Consider the following 18,226-nt stretch of genomic DNA (forward strand, 5'->3'; position numbering starts at 1 on the left):
GGTTGCCCCAGAGACCAACCTGGCTGCCGCATTCTGAACTAACTGAAGTTTCCGGACTACGTACAAAGGCACCCCCACGTAGAGCGCATTGCAGTAGTTGAGCCGGGAGGTTACCAGCTGATGCACCACTGTTTTGAGGTCATCCTCTTCAAGGAATGGGCACAGCTGTCGAATCAGCCGAAGCTGATAGAAAGCACTCCTGGCCATGGCCTCCACCTGAGATACCAGGGTGAGGCCTGGGTCCAGGAGTACTCCCAAGCTGCACACCTGCTCCTTTTGGGGGGAGTGTAACCCCATCCAGCACAGGGAGCTCTAACTCATCCCTCAGATTCTGAGCTCCCACAATGAGCACCTCCGTCTTGCTTGGATTCAGCTTCAATTTGTTCTCCCTCATCCAGCGCATTACTGCCTGTAGGAAGGCATTTAGAGAATGAGTGCCATTTCCTGAAGATGAAAAAGAGAAGTAGATTTGGGTGTCTTCAGCATACTGATAACACCCAGCACCAAATCTCCTGATGACCTCACCCAGCAGTTTCATGTAGATATTAAAAAGCATTGGTGACAGACTGGAGCCCTAGGGGGACTCCATATAGCAGCTCCCTTTTTGAGGAGCAACTGTCACCAAACTCCACCATCTGGAATCTACCCAAGAGATAGAAGTGGAACCACTGCAAAGCAGTGCCCCCTATCCCCAACTCCCCCAGGCGATCCAGAAGGATATTATGATCGATGGTATCAGCCGCCGCCGAGAGATCCAGAAGAACCAGCAGAGTCACACTCCCTCTGTCGATTTCCCTGGTAAAGGTCATCCATCAGGCTGACCAAGGCTGTCCCTAACCCATAGCCAGCTCTAAAGCCAGTTTGAAATGGATCTAGATAATCAGTTTCCTCCGAGACTGCTTGGAGCTGGTCAGCCACCACCCTCTCAATCACTTTGCCCAACCAAGGGAGATTGGAGATTGGCCTGTAACTGTCCATCACTAAGGGATCCAGAGAAGGCTTCTTTAGGAGTGGTCTAATCAATGCCTCCTTCAAACAAGGAGGCACCCTCCCCTCCCCTCAGTAATGCATTTATGATATTAACTAGGCCATCTCCAACAATCTTCCTGCTAGATAGAAGCAGCCAAGCCGGGCAAGGATCCAGAGAACAGGTGGTAGGCCGTACTGTCCCAAGCAGCTAGTCCACATCCTCAGGAGTCACAGATTGAAAATGATCCAATCTAATACTGCAAGAGGGATTGCTGGACACCTCCTCCATAGATCCTGCAAAAACATTGGAGTCTAAGTCGGCCCGAATACAGGAGATCTTGTTTGCAAAAAACCCATTAAAGGCTTCACTGCAGAATGATCCTGCGGACTGATTTGAAGTAGAAGGAGCAGAAATCAAACTCCTCACAACCTGGGATAGCTCCGCTGAGCGCGAACCTGCAGCCGCACTGCGCGCAGACCAAAAGCTCTTTTTTGCCACGTGCATCGCGACCGCATAACTCTTCAAATGGGTCACATGCATAGAAGTAAATAAACTTCATGATGTCGTCTATTGCATTTCTGCTTTTGCATTTGCCTTCTCTAACCTTACACTTCTTAAAAAAAACTTTTTATTGCTTAATTTATATAAAAATTATTGCTCTATACAGTATCTTAGTCCCCTCTCCCCCTCTCCCCCTCTCCCTCCCTCTCTCGTACTGGCATTCTCACTTCTGGCAGAGCTTTTTTTCTTTCCTAGTGTTCTCTAGGAAGGGTTGGTGCAAGGGCTTCTAAAGCATGGATCATCAACGTTGGGCCCCCAGATGTTATTGGACTTCAACTCCCATAATCCCCCACCAAAGGCCACTGGGGCTTTTGATTATGGGAGCTGAAGTCCACTAACATCTAGGGGCCCAACGTTGAGGATCCCTGTAAAGGATTCCTAATGCTTTCTAGAAAAGCAAGCTTTGTTGTGGGCCTCTTCAGTGGCTGTATTTGTAATTAAAAGTGCTGTTGGCTGATTAACACATGATTGAAAACAGCTTGCAAGGCAGCTCCATTTGTAAAATTCGAGTGGCCCTCTGGTAGTTCCAGATCAATAAGAGATTCCCTAGTTGAGGAATCCTAGTTGTCCGCTTTATGTGTTTCTGTGTTCTTGCTCAGAATGTTGCATAAACTTTGGGGATGTAAAGGCACAGTACATTAACTATAATGTATCATACTCTGGGAACAAAATAATCTACACAAAGAGGAGGAAAGAATAAACTCTGGGCACAAAAGAGAAAACATACTCATGTTTAGAATAAAGTTAGAGAACCCCAAACAAATTATACATTGTGAAGTGTTGATCTTGTCGGTGTTTCCTAATGGCATCTTTGTAAAAGCTGATCCTTGGATTTGTGACTTGGTCACACTGGACTTCCTGTGTTGTGTTTTGTTATGGCCTTTAGAGGTACAAACACAATACTGCATTATTTAGTATTTATTTAGCATCTTGATATTCTGCCTGATATGTGTATCTCTAGGTGATGTACACAATTTAAAACAAATATAAAACAGTAAAAACAAAACAATTTCACAGAATAAAATGTTAATGACTCCATGGGATAAAAACAATTGCACAGTTTAAAATTAACTTCAGTTAAATGTCTGAGAGAACAGGTGTGTCTTAGGGTCTTCCTAAAAGCAAACAGAGATGGAGATGTGCATATTTTGACAGGGAGCATATTTCAAAGCTCCAAGGCAGCCGCAGAGAAAGCACAGTCCCGGGTCGCCACCAAACAAGCTGGTGGCAACCGTAACCTGACCTCTCTGGATTATTTCAATAGGCGACAGGGTTCATGTCAAAGAAGGTGCTCTCTTAAATGCCCTGAACCCAAGCCATTGAGGGCTTTATAGGTAATAATCAGCACTTTGTGTTTTTCTCTGAAACTCATCTGTAGCCAGTGCAATACCTTTAAAATCAGTGTTATAAGGTCCCTTTGGGTTGTCCCACAGACCAGTTTGGCTGCTATTTACCATGATGGAAATATCCCAGTCAATATTACCTCCTGGGTAATGCACTCCTTTCCCCCCAGTTAATCGGATTTCAGGGATATGACTGCCTTTTCTAGACAATAATGATGCTTAAACCCACCCCAACCCCATTATTATGAGATGTAGCGTGGGCTATGTCAAGGAAATCCCAGTGAGTCCTTAACTCCCTCACTGAGGATGATGTAGGTATCTGTGTATTGGCAGGCAATGTTCTATCATCACTGCTCTGAGGAGTACAGAGCGGTGGTTGCTTCCAACATGAAAGCACATTTCATCATTTCCATGGCACACTTGTTTGCCCAGCACACAGCTGTAGCTCAGTGGTAGAGCATCTGCTTTGCACTCCAAAGGTCCTAGATTCAATTTCTGGCATCTCCAGTAGGACTGGGAAAGATTCTGAGAACTTGTAGAGCCTCAGCCGGTCAGCATATACCAGTGGTTCCCAAACTGGGAGCCTCCAGATGTTGCTGAACTACAACTCCCATCAGTCCCAGACACAATTTTATATACTGAGCTACATGGCCCAAAGGTATGACTCAGTATAAGGCAGCTTCCTGTATTCCCTTATCATTCAGGACTTTTTGTATTATGGTGCATATAAAAACCTTAAAAGTGGCAGAGAATATATTGCTTTCCAAATTGCATTAAGAAATGTCTATTACAGATTACAGTTAACTGCTATCAAGTGACATTTGCAATATGAACAGAATCTGAGGGTTCACTGTGTAATGGCACTCTAATGTTGCTGCTCTTTACTCTGCAGGTTGGGAATCCACGTGTTGAGCTCACACTTTCTGAACTTCAGGATATGGCTGCCAGGCAACAGCAGCAGATTGAAAATCAGCAGCAAATGTTGGTTGCCAAGGTAAACTGAGCTTCCAATAATAAGAGGAAAGAGAACTGAGAATTTGCTGTCTTCACAAAAGGCTCTAAATCCCGGCAATATGGAAACTTTTATTATTGAGAACTGATATGGTGTTAACCCAGTGAAGGCAGTACATCCTTTGTATGAGCATGCTGCCCTAGACTTGCTTCATTAGACAAAGCTGGAATCTGATTCTGTCTGTCCTGATTTTAAAAAATGCCATTATCAAAGAGATACAGCCTGATTCTGTGGCATGTAATGCAAAACAAAAAGTGGACAGGATCGCACTTGGAAAGTTCTTGCATCAGTGGGGTAGAATGATTTATGGTATTACACCAATAAAGCACAACGTCCAGAATGTTGCACTGATTCAGCAACTAACTGAACAGTATAGCCAAACTGCACCGTACCTTGCATTTTGGTGCAGCAACAGCCCTTTGCAGGATGCCATAGGGCTGCCTTGGATGGTGATGATTATTTTTAATAAATGAAAGATATCTGATCTTGGCTCATAGTATTTGTAGATGATCTAGGCTTCAACCAAGTTCCACTTATTGACTTCAGCAGAGTCAGAATTTCAGTACAGGTGTTCTTAACTCATCTGTAATGATGCCATTTTCAGAATCTTAATAATACAAAGATTTCCCCCCACTAAAGCCATAATTTATTTTTTTTTAATGTGTGTTTCTGTTAACCACTTTCCACTTTGATGGAAGCAACAGTATACAGTACACACAGTGGATTAAGTTAATAGACAGATGTAAATTGCAAGTTTATTTGTAGATATGTAAAGAAAATCATACAGGAGAAAAAGGAAGCATTTCCTGTATTTGTTCAGTCCAATGACTGTCATTTTGAAGAGGTGGCCTTTATCTTGTTGTAGATCTCCTTATCTTTGCCTGTTTGTAGTACTCTGCTGGTCATTGTTTCCTTTGGGAAATTGTGTAATGGAGGTTTAGGAGCCATTTTGCTGCAGAAGGAAGTGTGTTTGAGCAGCAGGAAATACATGTTGCAGGAAGCTTCACAGATGTGTTGGAATGAATGTTTCAGCTAGAATTGTTTTTATGTACATGAGAGGCTTGATCTTCAGGCTTCAGAAGTGAAATCTGGCATCTTTTGGAGGATTTCGAATACGGCTGGGCAAACAAAAATCTTCACATTCTAGGTTCTAGGAGAGCCATCGTGGTGTAGTGGTTAGAGTGCTGGACTAGGACCGGGGAGACCCCAGTTCAAATACCCATTCAGCCATGATACTAGCTGGGTAACTCTGGGCCAGTCACTTCTTTCTCAGCCTAACCTACTTCACAGGGTTGTTGTGAGGAGAAATTCAAGTATGTAGTACACCACTCTGGGCTCCTTGGAGGAAGAGCGGAATATAAATGTAATAAATAAGTGAATAAATAAAAATAGGTTCTAAACATTTTAATTGAATGCTATGAAATAGATTTGTTTCCAAATGAAAAATTCAGCAGAACTGCTTTAAAGGCTTATCTCAATGTGATTTTTCCCACCTAATAGGCAAGTGACTGGTAATACTTTTTCTAAAAATAGACTGCATGATTACATGTTTTGATAGGAACAACGGTTGCGTTATCTGAAGCAGCAAGAACGCCGTCAGCAGCAGTCTGTGTCTGAGAGTGAAAAGCTACAGAAACTTAAAGAGCGAGTGGAGACACAGGAGACAAAGCTGAAAAAAATCCGTGCCATGAGAGGGCAGGTGGATTACAGCAAGATTATGAACGGGAATTTGTGTACGGGTGATTTCTCCTCCCTTTTTTTTTCTTTAATTCCTGTTGCTTTCTGTTCTTGGTACAGTAGCTGACATAGTGCCAAGCTGCACAGTCAGATGTCCCTATGTAGGAGTTGCTGCAGTACCATGATTGTATGGGGAAACATCACTGGAAATAATTCTGAATATGGAATCAGCTGGAAGTCATTTCTGCTACCATGACTACTTTTCCAGATGCTGTGATGAAAGGAATAGCTGCAGCTATATCCATATATATAGCCTTCTTCCCCACATCATTGTAAGAACATATTTGACCAAGGAGCAGCCATGACTGCTCATGTGTAGGGGAAACTGGCTGTATGGACTGCCCTAAAACAAATAATGTAGTAAAAAACCTGAAATGGGTTTTCGAATGGATCTGGCAACTAGAAAATAGTTGTATGTCTTAGTTTAGAACAGGGGCACACAACTTAATGCCCCCATGAGCCAGAACCAACCACGACTTGGTATGCAGGGGCCAAGGTCAATCAATTTCCAGTGCATCAATTATTACATTAAAATTAATTATTAAAAATATCAATGGAAGTGAGGTGCAGAGAGTTCAAGTTGCGGGTGGGGGGTGGGGGAAGAGGCCAGGGGAAAGACAGATGGTGTCAGTAGGCTCTGGCCCAGGAACAGAGGATATCTGATCTCAAGCGGCCAATTGGATTGAGCCACTGCTGCTCATCAGCTGGACAGTCCAAGAGCTCTTCATGGCTTCTGCTGTTGCTACAGGATACGCCTTCCTGGGGGCCCTCAAAAAAGTCCTCACGGGCTGGATCTAGCCCCCAGGCCTTAAGTTGTACAGGCCTGGTTTATACAGACCAATCTTACGGAGCAGCTTCAGTGCAAATAGGTTTTTGCAGTTTGCCATCTGGTGTGCATCCTGTGCTAGACACATGGGGCAAAGGCATGCAACGCTATACCATTTCAGCTTCTTCGGCCTCCCAGGTTTGACTCTTATTAATGAGAATTCTGCTTATAATGTGCAAAATGTAGGGAGAAGGAATTCAGTGACCTTGTTTCCCAATCTTTCAGGAGGTCTAGGGTATGAACCAAAGAAGCTCATTGTTTGAGGTCAGGCCTAGCTTAGTGGGCTACCTGGGATTGTGGATGCACAGGCTTCAGGGCCCTCTTAATGGCTTTAAAGGCAATATGCATTTCCAACATTGACCCCTGTGATTGACTTGTCATGCTAAAACTAGTGTGCTAACCCCTGCTAACTGGGCAAAGAGGCACCTTTTACCATGGTGATTCTCTTTATTTAGCAGGGGGAGAGTAACTGGCCCTATCCACCCCCAGCACAGTACTTCCAGTGACTGTTGCTGGTGTCTTTTTAGATTGTCAGCCCTTTGGGGACAGGGAGCCATCTTATTTATTTATTATTTCTCTGTGTAAACCACCGTGAGCCATTTTTGGAAGGGCGGTATAGAAATTGAATTATTCATCATCACCATCATCATCATCATCATCATCAACAGAAGAATAGCTTCTGCAAGTTGTAGTTCAGACTCCATAAACTGATTTCAGGGATCTCCCTGGAGAGCACACCATCTCAAGTCCCAGATTTTGCAATAGCAGAACACAGATGCAGCCTGTCTGCGAAACAATCAACCCCTGCCACAGCTTTTCATTTCTGTGCTTTCCTCCAAATCATTTTGCACATATAGCACAGGCTTGATGTGTAGAGGCTGCGAACAGACACTTGAACAGCATCGCCTATGGCTTCCCATACTGATTTATGTGTCTTTGTTTTTCATTTTGTATTTTAATCTCAGCTACTGAAATTGAGCATATCAGTACCATGTTCCAGGAAAAGCAACAGGAGTTACAAGCTGCAGTGTTAAAAGTGGACCAGCTTACTCAGCAGCTAGAGGACTTGAGAAAAGGGAAGTTGAATGGATTCCAGTCTTATAATGGACAGATGACCGGGCCTGCAGCTATAGAATTAAAAAAATTGTACCAAGAACTACAGGTAACAATTAAGACATGTTTTTTTCATAGTGGCTAAAATAACAAAAGTGACATTTTTCGTCTACTTGGTTCCATTGGTACATTTGGTCTGCCTGAAATCTGTAGGACAATATGTTTATGATCCATCAAGCTGAACCCCAGCCTACCAGCCATGCATTGGAGCCTGATAGCAAATCCCAATATTTTGTGGTCCCAGGCAGGCGTACTGTGCGGGGGGAGGCAATGGTAAAGCCCTCCTGTATTCTACCAAGAAAATCACATGGAATGTGATCGCTAGGAGACACTGACTCGACGGCACAATCAATATCAATAAAAACACATTGCCTATCATTTACATTCCTTTAACTTAAAGAAGTGTTATATGATTGGATTTCTCTTTAGTGTTAGTTATGAAATAACTTCTTGCTCAGATGTTTTATGAATGATTGCATGATGCATTTATTAACTACTGTGAAGCTACTTCCTAGAAAAGAAAAGTATGTTTAAGGGGTTGTACAGAAGTAAAGGTTCTTACCTCGAGGACATTTGCTTGGAAGTATGATTCATTGAAATAAATTGGACTTACTTCCAAGCAAATAAGCTAGCATCTCATGCCAAAATATATCTACATAGGTCTAAATGTAGAGGATTGTACAATTCTATATACCTTAGAAAGCTTTGGGCTTGTGTTTCTCAAATAGCAGCCCCCCATTCCACATTGCAAATCTCTTTTTAAACTTTGAAATGAGTTTCAAAAAGTAGTTTTTGATATAGCATGAGACTCTGCCATTTAAAGGAAAAGACTTTTTTTAAAAAAAGCCACAGAGCACACCCAAGGACGATGTATTTAAAATAGTTGTTTGGGTCCTGGCCACTGATTGTTTTTCACCTTCAAAACTGAGTTGAATAGTATCAGCTTTGAATGATAACCACTGTGACTTTTAAAGATTCGCAACAGGCTTAACCAGGAACAGAACACCAAGCTTCAGCAGCAGAAAGAACTCTTGAACAAACGCAACATGGAGGTGGCCATGATGGACAAGCGTATCAATGAGCTCCGCGAGCGCCTATACAAGAAAAAAGTTGAGGCACGTCAAAAAGAAAACATCCCTGTAAGATAAACTATTAAAAGGGCCACATTTCAGTGACTTCTACAAAGCTCATAAAGTTTAATAAAGATTCAATCTTCTCTATCACCTCTAAATGCTAATAGTTGCAAATATTTCTTAAACCTGTCTACAAATCTTAAACTTTTCAGAATTTCCATGAACATGTTAAAGAGCTGAAAACTCATTATTTGTGTCTTGCCAAAATTTGCTGATATTTAACTTGATGTTCAGCTTGCTATTTAAAGATTGCAGCAGCAAGACAATGGGAGTATAAAATGAATATTGGGTCATACAGTGAGACCCACATGGATTTAAATCGGTTCTAAAATGTTAGTTCCTACACTAACATTTTAGTATAGGAACTAATTGCTGTCAGGCTGAAAATAGTGATAGGGTGATTAAGTAATTTGGCAGTGATTTTTCCTGAAGTTGTGGATAATGTTGGCAGTAGAAAAGGATACACACCCCTCTGGCTTTCAGCCAAAGGGGAGAATGGAGTATTTCAGAGAAGACTTTTGGATGTCTTTTGAGATTAAAGGAACACTGAGTACTTCATGTGTTCTGGCATTCAAGACACCACAATAGTAGAAAGGTGAATGACATAGGATTGAAGTGGGACCTTCATAAACATTATTTGGAACTGTGAACTTCCAGTTCAAGTAGAAACATTAAAGCCCAAAGGAGGGAGGTGGTGTGGGAGAGGGAAGCTTACAAGTTTTGAACTCATTGGCTGACATCCTGATGCTGCACTGGTGCAAAACTGTTGCTGTGTCTAGGTTTTGCTAAGTCAGGAGCTTGTGTTACAGACTAGTGTTGCCTGGTGCAACAAAGTGCTCAGCCTGTGGCATGCCTCACGTTTTGCAGGCAACTTTTGCACAGACAGGAACACAATCCAGAAAATCCCCATGATTTAGCACAGCAATGTAATTGTCTTGCACTAGTGCGACGTAGTTCATTGTGCAAGCACAGCATTTGGATGTCAGCCTCTGCATTCTGCACCTTTTTAAACAAGTGTCCTTCAGATGTGTAGCTTGATAGACAGGTCTTGACAGTAATTTTTGATGTGTCATCTTTTAGTTAAATCGGATAAATGGAACATCTTCCCCTCAGTCATCCTTGAGTGCTTCAGGCAGAGTTGCAGCTGTGGGACCATATATTCAAGTTCCTAGTTCCAGCAGTTATGCTGTTCCAGTCGATCCAGTGAAGCCACAGTCCCTGTCCATTACTACTAGTGCAACTCATGGAAGATCGAAATCTGGTAAGCCATTCACCATAACAGATACTGCTGTTTTGTGCTGTGGGAGTTGACACAGGAGTAAGCCTTCTACCAAACTGAAATTCGTTAGGATCTCTCTTGTTCTTCTTAACTTTTCAGTTTAAAAAAAGACTTATGTAGATTAACACCAATTCAGTTATTTGCTAAAAAGATGTCAGTGCTTTTCCCCTCAGAAACACATAAATGACAGGTGTTTGGACTGATGTTCCCAATGCATTTGGATAAAATATTTATCAAGGGCATATTTAACTCTATTATAAACCAGCTCAGTAAAGCTGCGTTACAGTAAAAGCTAGCAAACTGTTTGCTAGTTCCTAGAGGAGTTTAATATTTCTTTGATAAATATTTTATTAAACTGCATTGACCACACCAGTTCTAGTTGCTGTCTTGTATCTTTGGCAAGTTTACAGTGGTCCTTGATCCTCTTCTTCATGTGCTTTCTTCTTAGCCCCTTTGTCCCTCAAGGACTAAGAGATGCACATCTGGAAAACCCAGAGGCTGCAGTAGCTTCTGCAACTCTTACATTAAATATGGCCTTGTTCATATAGCATTGTGAGAAGTGTGAATAAGAACACTTCTGATGTGGGTGGAGGTGTAAAAACATTTCATCATATATCTATACATGCATTTTATGCAAACTGTTTCTGAAGCCAGCCTACTGTATCTTTTTTGCATATCTTTATCTTCTAATAAATGAACGTTTAGTACCCAGCCAGTTGAAACAATTCTGCTTGCAGTTCTTTGTAAGACTCAGACTCTGCTCAGATAAGTTAGAGGTTTAGCCTTGTTCCACTTTTGAAAGTTGAACTGCTATTTTCACCCCCCATTGTGAACATATTTAGGATAACTACATACACACTTAATTTTAAACGATGACCTTTCTTCCTCAGGATCTTAACTTGAAAATTGTTTCTACCCAAACTCAATATGAAATGGAACATGAGGGCTCTTTTTAAATATGTCAACTGTCATACTTTTTATCTCTGCATTTTCCTGTTCTCTCTTATATTTTAATCTCTCTCTTGTCATTATGTTGTAATTTTTTTGCACATCCTTTTTTCCTTCCTTTTTCTTTTTCTGTGTGACTGGATCTGGTCGTCTCCTGTAGATACAGACTATGGGTGTGTGAAAAAATCTCCAGGCCCCTGGAAGATTTCTGATTTAGACATTATAGTGGATCCTATTCTGTCACCTCCCTCTCTTCAAACTACTGTTCACAATGTCATCCATTCAGCATCTGCTCTTTCTGAGATCCTGCACTGTGAGTCTGTAGAAGATCTTTGGCAAGCTAAGAAATCCGATTTTTAATATGGTCATCTGAGCTTCGGCATACAGATGCATATTAAACAAGATTTTTTAGAAATGTGTCCTGTTGTATATTGTAGATACTCTGTGTGTCTGTGTGTGTGCTTCATTGTGTTCAGAGGATTTCAGCAAGTAAACAAATTTATATTTCTAGTCCCTGCCTTTGCATAGCTAGAAAAAGCTGAATAGTTAACTAATATTACTAGCTAGTATCTTGAGTCTAGAAAGCTCACGTAAGCCGCCAGGTGGTTGTCATAGTGAATCTGCATTGTATACATATTGGCATGAGCAGGTATTGGAAATAAGCAACCTCGAGTCTTGTTTTTTCAGGTGATTACTGTGTGGCTGTGGACAAATTCACACTTTACCTCTTGCTGAATTATTTTGAAAGAAAATTCGAGTTCAACACCACATAGTTTAAGTGCTTAGTGAATTGAACAGTCATCTAAGCCTGACGTTGAATAATATTGGTTAAATCAAATATCTGTTACAGAATTGGCTTTTGTTGGAAAATTAAAATGCCTAAAGCTTGATTCAGCAAGACCCAGCTGTATATGGACTAGGGATGTGCACCTACCGAGGTTCGTGCACTGTTTCAGAGCCGAACCATTTTGGCACTGTGGGGAGGGGAGCGGGATCTCCCCCCCCCTTTAAAAGGAGCTTCCTGTTGCAGTGGCGCTTGTTCCAAGTACCCGCACTCAGTGCCAGCCTGCGCATGTGTGGATGCCATGTGTGTGCTGGCATCATGTGCATGCTGACCTTGTCCAAACTGGTTCAGCACAGAACCAGTGCATGAACCTCAGTTCGTGCACATCCCTAATATGGACCTGGTACAACTACTACAGCTACTCCTACTGACAGAGATGAACCATTTTTTAGACTCCCCTATGTTTAAAATTCAGTTTGATTTGGTGGATATTTTGCTGGAGTGTAAATGTAACACACTTTCCTGGCTGCACATATAGATCCCCCTGAATACAAAAAGTGGTTTAGGCCCTTGATGTCAAGCAATATAAGACCATCAGCAAATTGTGTATGAGTAGCATTTCCCCCTACTTCTTAAATCACCCTTGTATCTAATCCCAGAACTGCTCCTGATTTTTTGAACTCAGGAAAGTTTAAAGAGCAGTCTAGAAAATACTGGAATGGAAAACAAAATGAGGCACAGAAGTGCTGCTTTGTATCCCAGGATCAAAAGATGGTGTAGCTAGTTGTGCATCCTAAATAGCAGATCTCCCCCATGTCACGTGGCAAACTGCTTCTGAAACTCAAGGAACTTTCAAATGCAGCTTGTGTTATGTTACAGGATGTGTCTGTCTGTCGCCTGTCTGCTCAAAGGCAGAAAAAAACATCTCAGGGGTTGTTGGATTCCAGCCTATAGATTAAACAACATCCTAGGCTGCTCAGTTATACAGGCTATATGGTGGAGTGATGAACTTTAGTCTTGGGTACTGATTTTCACTCTTCTGTTAGTAATAACACTACAAAGTAAATAAGAGGGCATATTTTCACTCTGGTTATGTAATACTGAGTTCTTGTTGGTTTTTAAATTAAGGAAGCCAAGATGTACAAGAAGGAAAGCCCTATCTATCTATCTATCTATCTATCTATCTATCTATCTATCTATCTATCTATCTACGCATGCACACGCGACAACTTTTGTGGGGGGAGGGTTAAGGATAAGAATGTTTCAAGGAGTAGGTGCCTTTTCGGGGCACTTTTGCTTTGAAAAGGGAAATGGCTTTTTAAGCATCAAGGTTTATGCTACAATATTCTGAAATACTGTGTAATATTCTGCAAAAGGGATTGGCTTCTGTTCTTCAAAGCATATTTATTTTTGTCCTTTGAAATGCTCAGTGATTCTCTACAGATCAATATTTGATTGAGGCACCATCTCACTTGAAGATGGTTTTTCTTGATTTGTGTACGTGAATACATCACACTTGCTTCCCCAGCCCCCTTATCACCTCTTCCCACCCTAAAAATAGGAAAATATGGAAACTCCAACCTAAATTGTTAATTTGAATGTGTTTCGATATTGAACTGGATATGAAAGTTTCCAGTACTGATTTGTGAGGTATGAAGTAAATCTTTTAGAAAAGTGTTCCAGCTTAAAACAACTTCTCAATCCAATTCAAGGGACTGCAAAAACAGCAGATGTATGTGTAGAAATCTGTTTCTGAATGTGGAATGCATTTGGTGGATTGTGATGCTTTTGGTATATTGAACAACAAATGTTTATTTTTAAAGCATTTCACTTATTTCCATGTGGCATGCAGGTGGGGTGGAGGGAGAAAATTTTAATGCCTTTCTGATTCTTTGTACCACCCCAGATGATGGTAATAAAAGGCCATGGACAATGTCAGATCTTGATGTCGGGCCAGAAGGCAACTTGTCATGGCATTCCAGAAACAAAAAACAGCAGTTTTGGAACTGTATGTTGCACAAACGATAACATATCCATGCCTATCCAATCAGAAATCAAAAGGCATTTTAATCAATGCTAATGTTTTTTCAGCATGATTAATCTGTAGAATTCAGATTTGAAACAGCAAGTTTAACATTAATGTATATTTTAATTTAGTTTGTTCTTTTACTGTGGGCTCAGGACTGCCTACAGAGATCTAGAGATTCTAGTTGAGACATTAAACTAGAAGAGCCGCTGAAGAACCATATTTTTTCCACAGTCATAAATGATAATTCTTGAAGCTAAATAGCAAGTTTTGTCAACTCATTAAACACATACAAACCTCTATATCTGCATACAAGATTACAGCTACTTGTTCTAATCCTATGTTCACTTGGAAGCTATTTTCACTGTATACATGTGGCCCTAGAAATTATTGCTAAAATGGCCTTTTATTTTAATTGGATATCTCAGAGAAATATACACATCTCTGCAGCCCAAAGTACTGCAGTGCCTGAGGCACGGTGCTGAATGTTGCCTTGCCCCATGGCCAGGTGGGACCAGCTGCCTTTCAAAACCAACTTTTGCGAGCTTTGAAAGTGGCGGCCTAGTGGGGTAAGAAGGTTGCCAGCAGCCTTCTCTTCTCTCTCCATGCTTCTTTATGAGGAATGTGAGGAGAGGCGCTCCTTGCAAAGCTTTCAAGGGTCAGATCTGACGCGATGAGGAATGGCGAGAGGCATCTTGAAGCCCTGCTGCCGGCACCACAATAAACCACTGCTTGAATCAACTGCCTTGCGTTGCCTCCACTAAAGGATTGTTCGGGGCCTGCCCCATTCTTAAATTTACAAATAAATATGGGATGGTTCCTCCCAAGTTTCATCTTCGGCAATTTAAAAAAAAAAAGAATTTGATTTTCCTTCAATTTTAAATTACCTTGTTTGTAAAGGTCAGTAAGTGGGCTCATTGCACGTGTGATCATCAGAATAAACTACTGATGTTTGCCCCAGGCATATCTTGACTGGCACTAAGAGCATACCACAGCTTTGTCCAATGTACAAGTTACTTCCAGACTAAGTAAGACAAAATACATTAGTTGGAGGTCTGAGAGGCTAAATTGGATTGTATTATTCTGTAAAGTTAAGACAATGGCCATCTGTCAGGAATGCTGTAAATATAAAGCATAAAGTTTAATTAATTAATTAATTAATTAATTAATTAATTAAAGCACGAGGCTGGACTAGTTGACTGTGAGGTTGATTTTAATGTTTGTTTATTCATGATGCTATGAAATGGAAGGTTTGCTTTTGGATAGAACTATCCCTTCTAATCAGCTCGTCTTACCAAGGAGTATTCATAATTTCAGTGGGTTTTCCTCCCATTTTAAAAAATGGGAGGAACACATGTGTTCTTCACATGTGTTTTTACCTTTCTAGTCAAGAGATGGTCCTTCACATCATTGGCATTATAACTAACTACTATTTTTTTAAAGCTATTTAATTATTTTTCCACTTGTCAAAATATTTAAAGCAACATATTTATGATTCTGACAAATGCAGTCCTAAATATCTCTGAGTTCAGTGGGACTCTCAAGTATTTGTATTGTCCACCCCCCACTAGCAATGTCATGTGACCATCCATATGACAGGTCCAAGCAGACAATATGACAAACATTTGCTGTTGCTTTCCATCCAGCCTTCTTTTGTTCATATGTTCTTTGCAGTCTGGGCTCAATTTCCTTCTCTTGTATCTGACTTCCACATGGCAGACCAAAAGCACAAATTCCTAGTCCTTTTTGTTTTCTAAACTATACAATATTATAGTAAAAGTGAGAGAGCTTCTTTAATTATGTGCAAGATTTTATTGGCCTTTTCATTCTATGTGCAAAGCCAAAAGGCATTATTGCTTATAAAGAATAACTATACCCTCGAAATGTAATTTTCAAATGATTTTAAAATGACTCTCTTGGGAGAAAACAGTTTCAAAAAGAATGCACTGTTTAATAAGGTGGGGAATCTGAAATAATGGTGATCCCATTATTCCCATGATCCCAGTATATTAGCAGGTGCCCGAAGAAACATTCTGCATACATCTAAATATATAGAGAGAGGGGTGGGGGGATTTTTATAGTTAGGCCCACTCCTTAATGGTCCTGAGAAATATTATGTTTCCAGACATACAGTTTGAAGTACGGTTTTCATTTTTTCATTTCACAATAAAACTGCAATACATGCAGAATAATGGAATCTTTTTTGCGAGCTTGTAGAAATTTGCAAATGTATCCTCAGAACCCTGAAGTCTCTATAGAACTAATTTTTAGAGCATCCAGAGCAATAATGGGTCATAGGTAGTTTATTTTGCTAGATGGATAGGCTGGTAGCTTTCTCTTGTGATTTAAACTGATTTTTGGCAGTTTTAATCCTATTCTGATTTCATTAATCTGAGCAATTGATTGTTCTTGTTTTCTCTCTTTCTGCTTAAAATTTATTTTCTCTTTACAAATGTGAAGATCACTAACCCTTAAGTAAAACATTTTCTTTCTGTTTCAAGCAAATGATGGAAATTGGCCAGCACTTAAACAAAACTCGGCTCCTGTGGTAAAGCCTCCACAAATCTCCAATGTAGATTGGAAGGAATCAAACATGGATGCTGCTCTAAAACAAGGAACTATATCCAGTCAGCCTCTGTCATCTTCAATATTAGGAAGCAATGATAAACTGGTGGGTTTTATCCCTTTTTTCTTTTTAACTGCTGAATGAAGCAAAAATTGCTCTCACAAGCTTGTGCATAGTATCTCTGTGGTGTTCACTCTAGTATTTGTCTATGGTGTTTGCTAACATTTCTATCTCACCTCTTGCCATTATAGAAACACTGCTCACACAATCCTCCTTTTTTTCTTTTAACTTCTTATTCTTACCAATAATTCCATGTTATTCCTCCAAGTCTCTCTTCTGATTGTTCCTTGAGTTCTCTGGGCCCGCTCTTTTTTCTTGCTTCCAGTGCTCTTTCATCAAGCATGCAAGCATGTTTTTCACTCATGCTCTGGGCTTTATTTCCAGAAAAAGATGTTGTTATTATTATTTCTTGTTTGCACAGTCAGACAGGTGTTATTGACTGGTTTGTTTTATCCAGACATCGAGTCTTTCCCAAGGACCTGGGATGCCAGAATTTTATTGTCAGTTGTTATAGATATCGTCGCAGAATATAGGCTGTTCCCAGTAAAGCTGCTTTTTGTAATTGGCTGCTGGTGATTTCTGTGGCCCCTATGGTGTTGAGGTGCTCTTCAAGGTCTTTGGGAACTGCACCCAGGGCGCCAATGACCACTGGGATTATTTTGGTCTTTTTCTGCCACAGCCTTTCAATTTCAATTTGTAGATCTTTGTATTTGGTGATTTTTTCTATTTCTTTTTCTTCTATTCTGCTCTCCCCTGGTATTGCTATGTCGATTATTTTGACTTGTCTTACTTTCTTCTCGACTACAGTGATATCTGGTGTATTGTGTGGCAGATGTTTGTCTGTTTGTAGTTGGAAGTCCCATAATATTTTTGCATCTTCATTTTCTTCAACTTTTTCAATTTTATGGTCCCACCAATTTTTGGCTACAGGTAGCTTGTATTTTTTGTAGATGTTCCAGTGTATCATTCCTACTACTTTGTCATGCCTTTGTTTGTAGTCAGTCTGTGCGATGATGATGATGATGATGATTATTATTATTTAATAATTCGATTTCTATACCGCCCTTCCAAAAATGGCTCAGGGCGGTTTACACAGAGAAATAATAAATAAATAAGATGGCTCCCTGTCCCCAAAGGGCTCATATTCTAAAAAGAAACAGAAGATAGACACCAGCAACAGTCACTGGAGGTACTGTGCTGGGGGTGGATAAGGCCAGTTACTCTCCCCCTGCTAAATAAAGAGAATCACCATGGTAAAAGGTGCCTCTTTGCCCAGTTAGCAGGGGCATATGCTAGGCCCATGTCGGGCTGCAAGTGCTACCCTCTGCTCTGAAAGCTCTTTCCCTTAATCTCTGATGTATGAGAACTCTACAGTTACTCTGTAGTGGAAAAATGCACTCTGCATAGTCATCCTTTGTTGTTTCACATGTTCCAGAGCTAAGCACTTGCATTTTGTTTTATGTCTTTTTATTTTTATTTTTATTTATTTATTGAATTTATATACCACCTAGTATAGAAATCTCTAGGCGGTTAAAAAGGGTTTTTAAAAGGTTCTGGAGCTGAGCCCTGGCACAGGTTTAAGTTCATGCTTATTCTGAATTATTTATTCATCCTTCCAGCTAGACATGTTGGCTGATGTCCTGACTAAGGAAGCAGCAGCGCAGCAGTCAGATCAGGCTAACAGCACTGGTGCACCAGGGAAGGGGTGATCTTTAAGGCCATTTCCCGACTTCTGGCATGCTGGTACTGTTAGTCTGGACTCGGGAGACCCTGTTGTTCTGATCTTTTAACTGCTCCAGTGCTTCCTTAGTCAAGATGTCAGCTGTTGTCTTTTATTCTTATTTTTCTCTCTGTCTCTCTCCTTCCCA

At 40.7% G+C, this 18,226-nt stretch overlaps 1 protein-coding gene across 9 annotated transcripts in view; it reads left to right on the forward strand.

Moving 5' to 3' along the window:
• PPP1R13B (protein phosphatase 1 regulatory subunit 13B) overlaps positions 1-18,226 on the forward strand; it is a 129,901-nt gene that overhangs the window by 89,474 nt on the left and 22,201 nt on the right. For 3 of the 9 annotated variants that reach the window (XM_053282473.1, XM_053282443.1, XM_053282508.1), the window contains 7 exons: positions 3,767-3,868; positions 5,445-5,625; positions 7,415-7,611; positions 8,537-8,701; positions 9,776-9,956; positions 11,083-11,235; positions 16,234-16,403. In XM_053282473.1, the coding sequence (XP_053138448.1) occupies positions 3,767-3,868; positions 5,445-5,625; positions 7,415-7,611; positions 8,537-8,701; positions 9,776-9,956; positions 11,083-11,235; positions 16,234-16,403 (1,149 nt within the window). The remainder of the gene's footprint in view (positions 1-3,766; positions 3,869-5,444; positions 5,626-7,414; positions 7,612-8,536; positions 8,702-9,775; positions 9,957-11,082; positions 11,236-16,233; positions 16,404-18,226) is intronic. The other 6 variants (XM_053282462.1, XM_053282453.1, XM_053282484.1 and 3 more) reach the window with 6 other exon arrangements.

Source organism: Hemicordylus capensis, chromosome 1 (assembly GCF_027244095.1).
Source record: "Hemicordylus capensis ecotype Gifberg chromosome 1, rHemCap1.1.pri, whole genome shotgun sequence".
In the NCBI taxonomy this organism is placed as follows: domain Eukaryota; kingdom Metazoa; phylum Chordata; class Lepidosauria; order Squamata; family Cordylidae; genus Hemicordylus; species Hemicordylus capensis.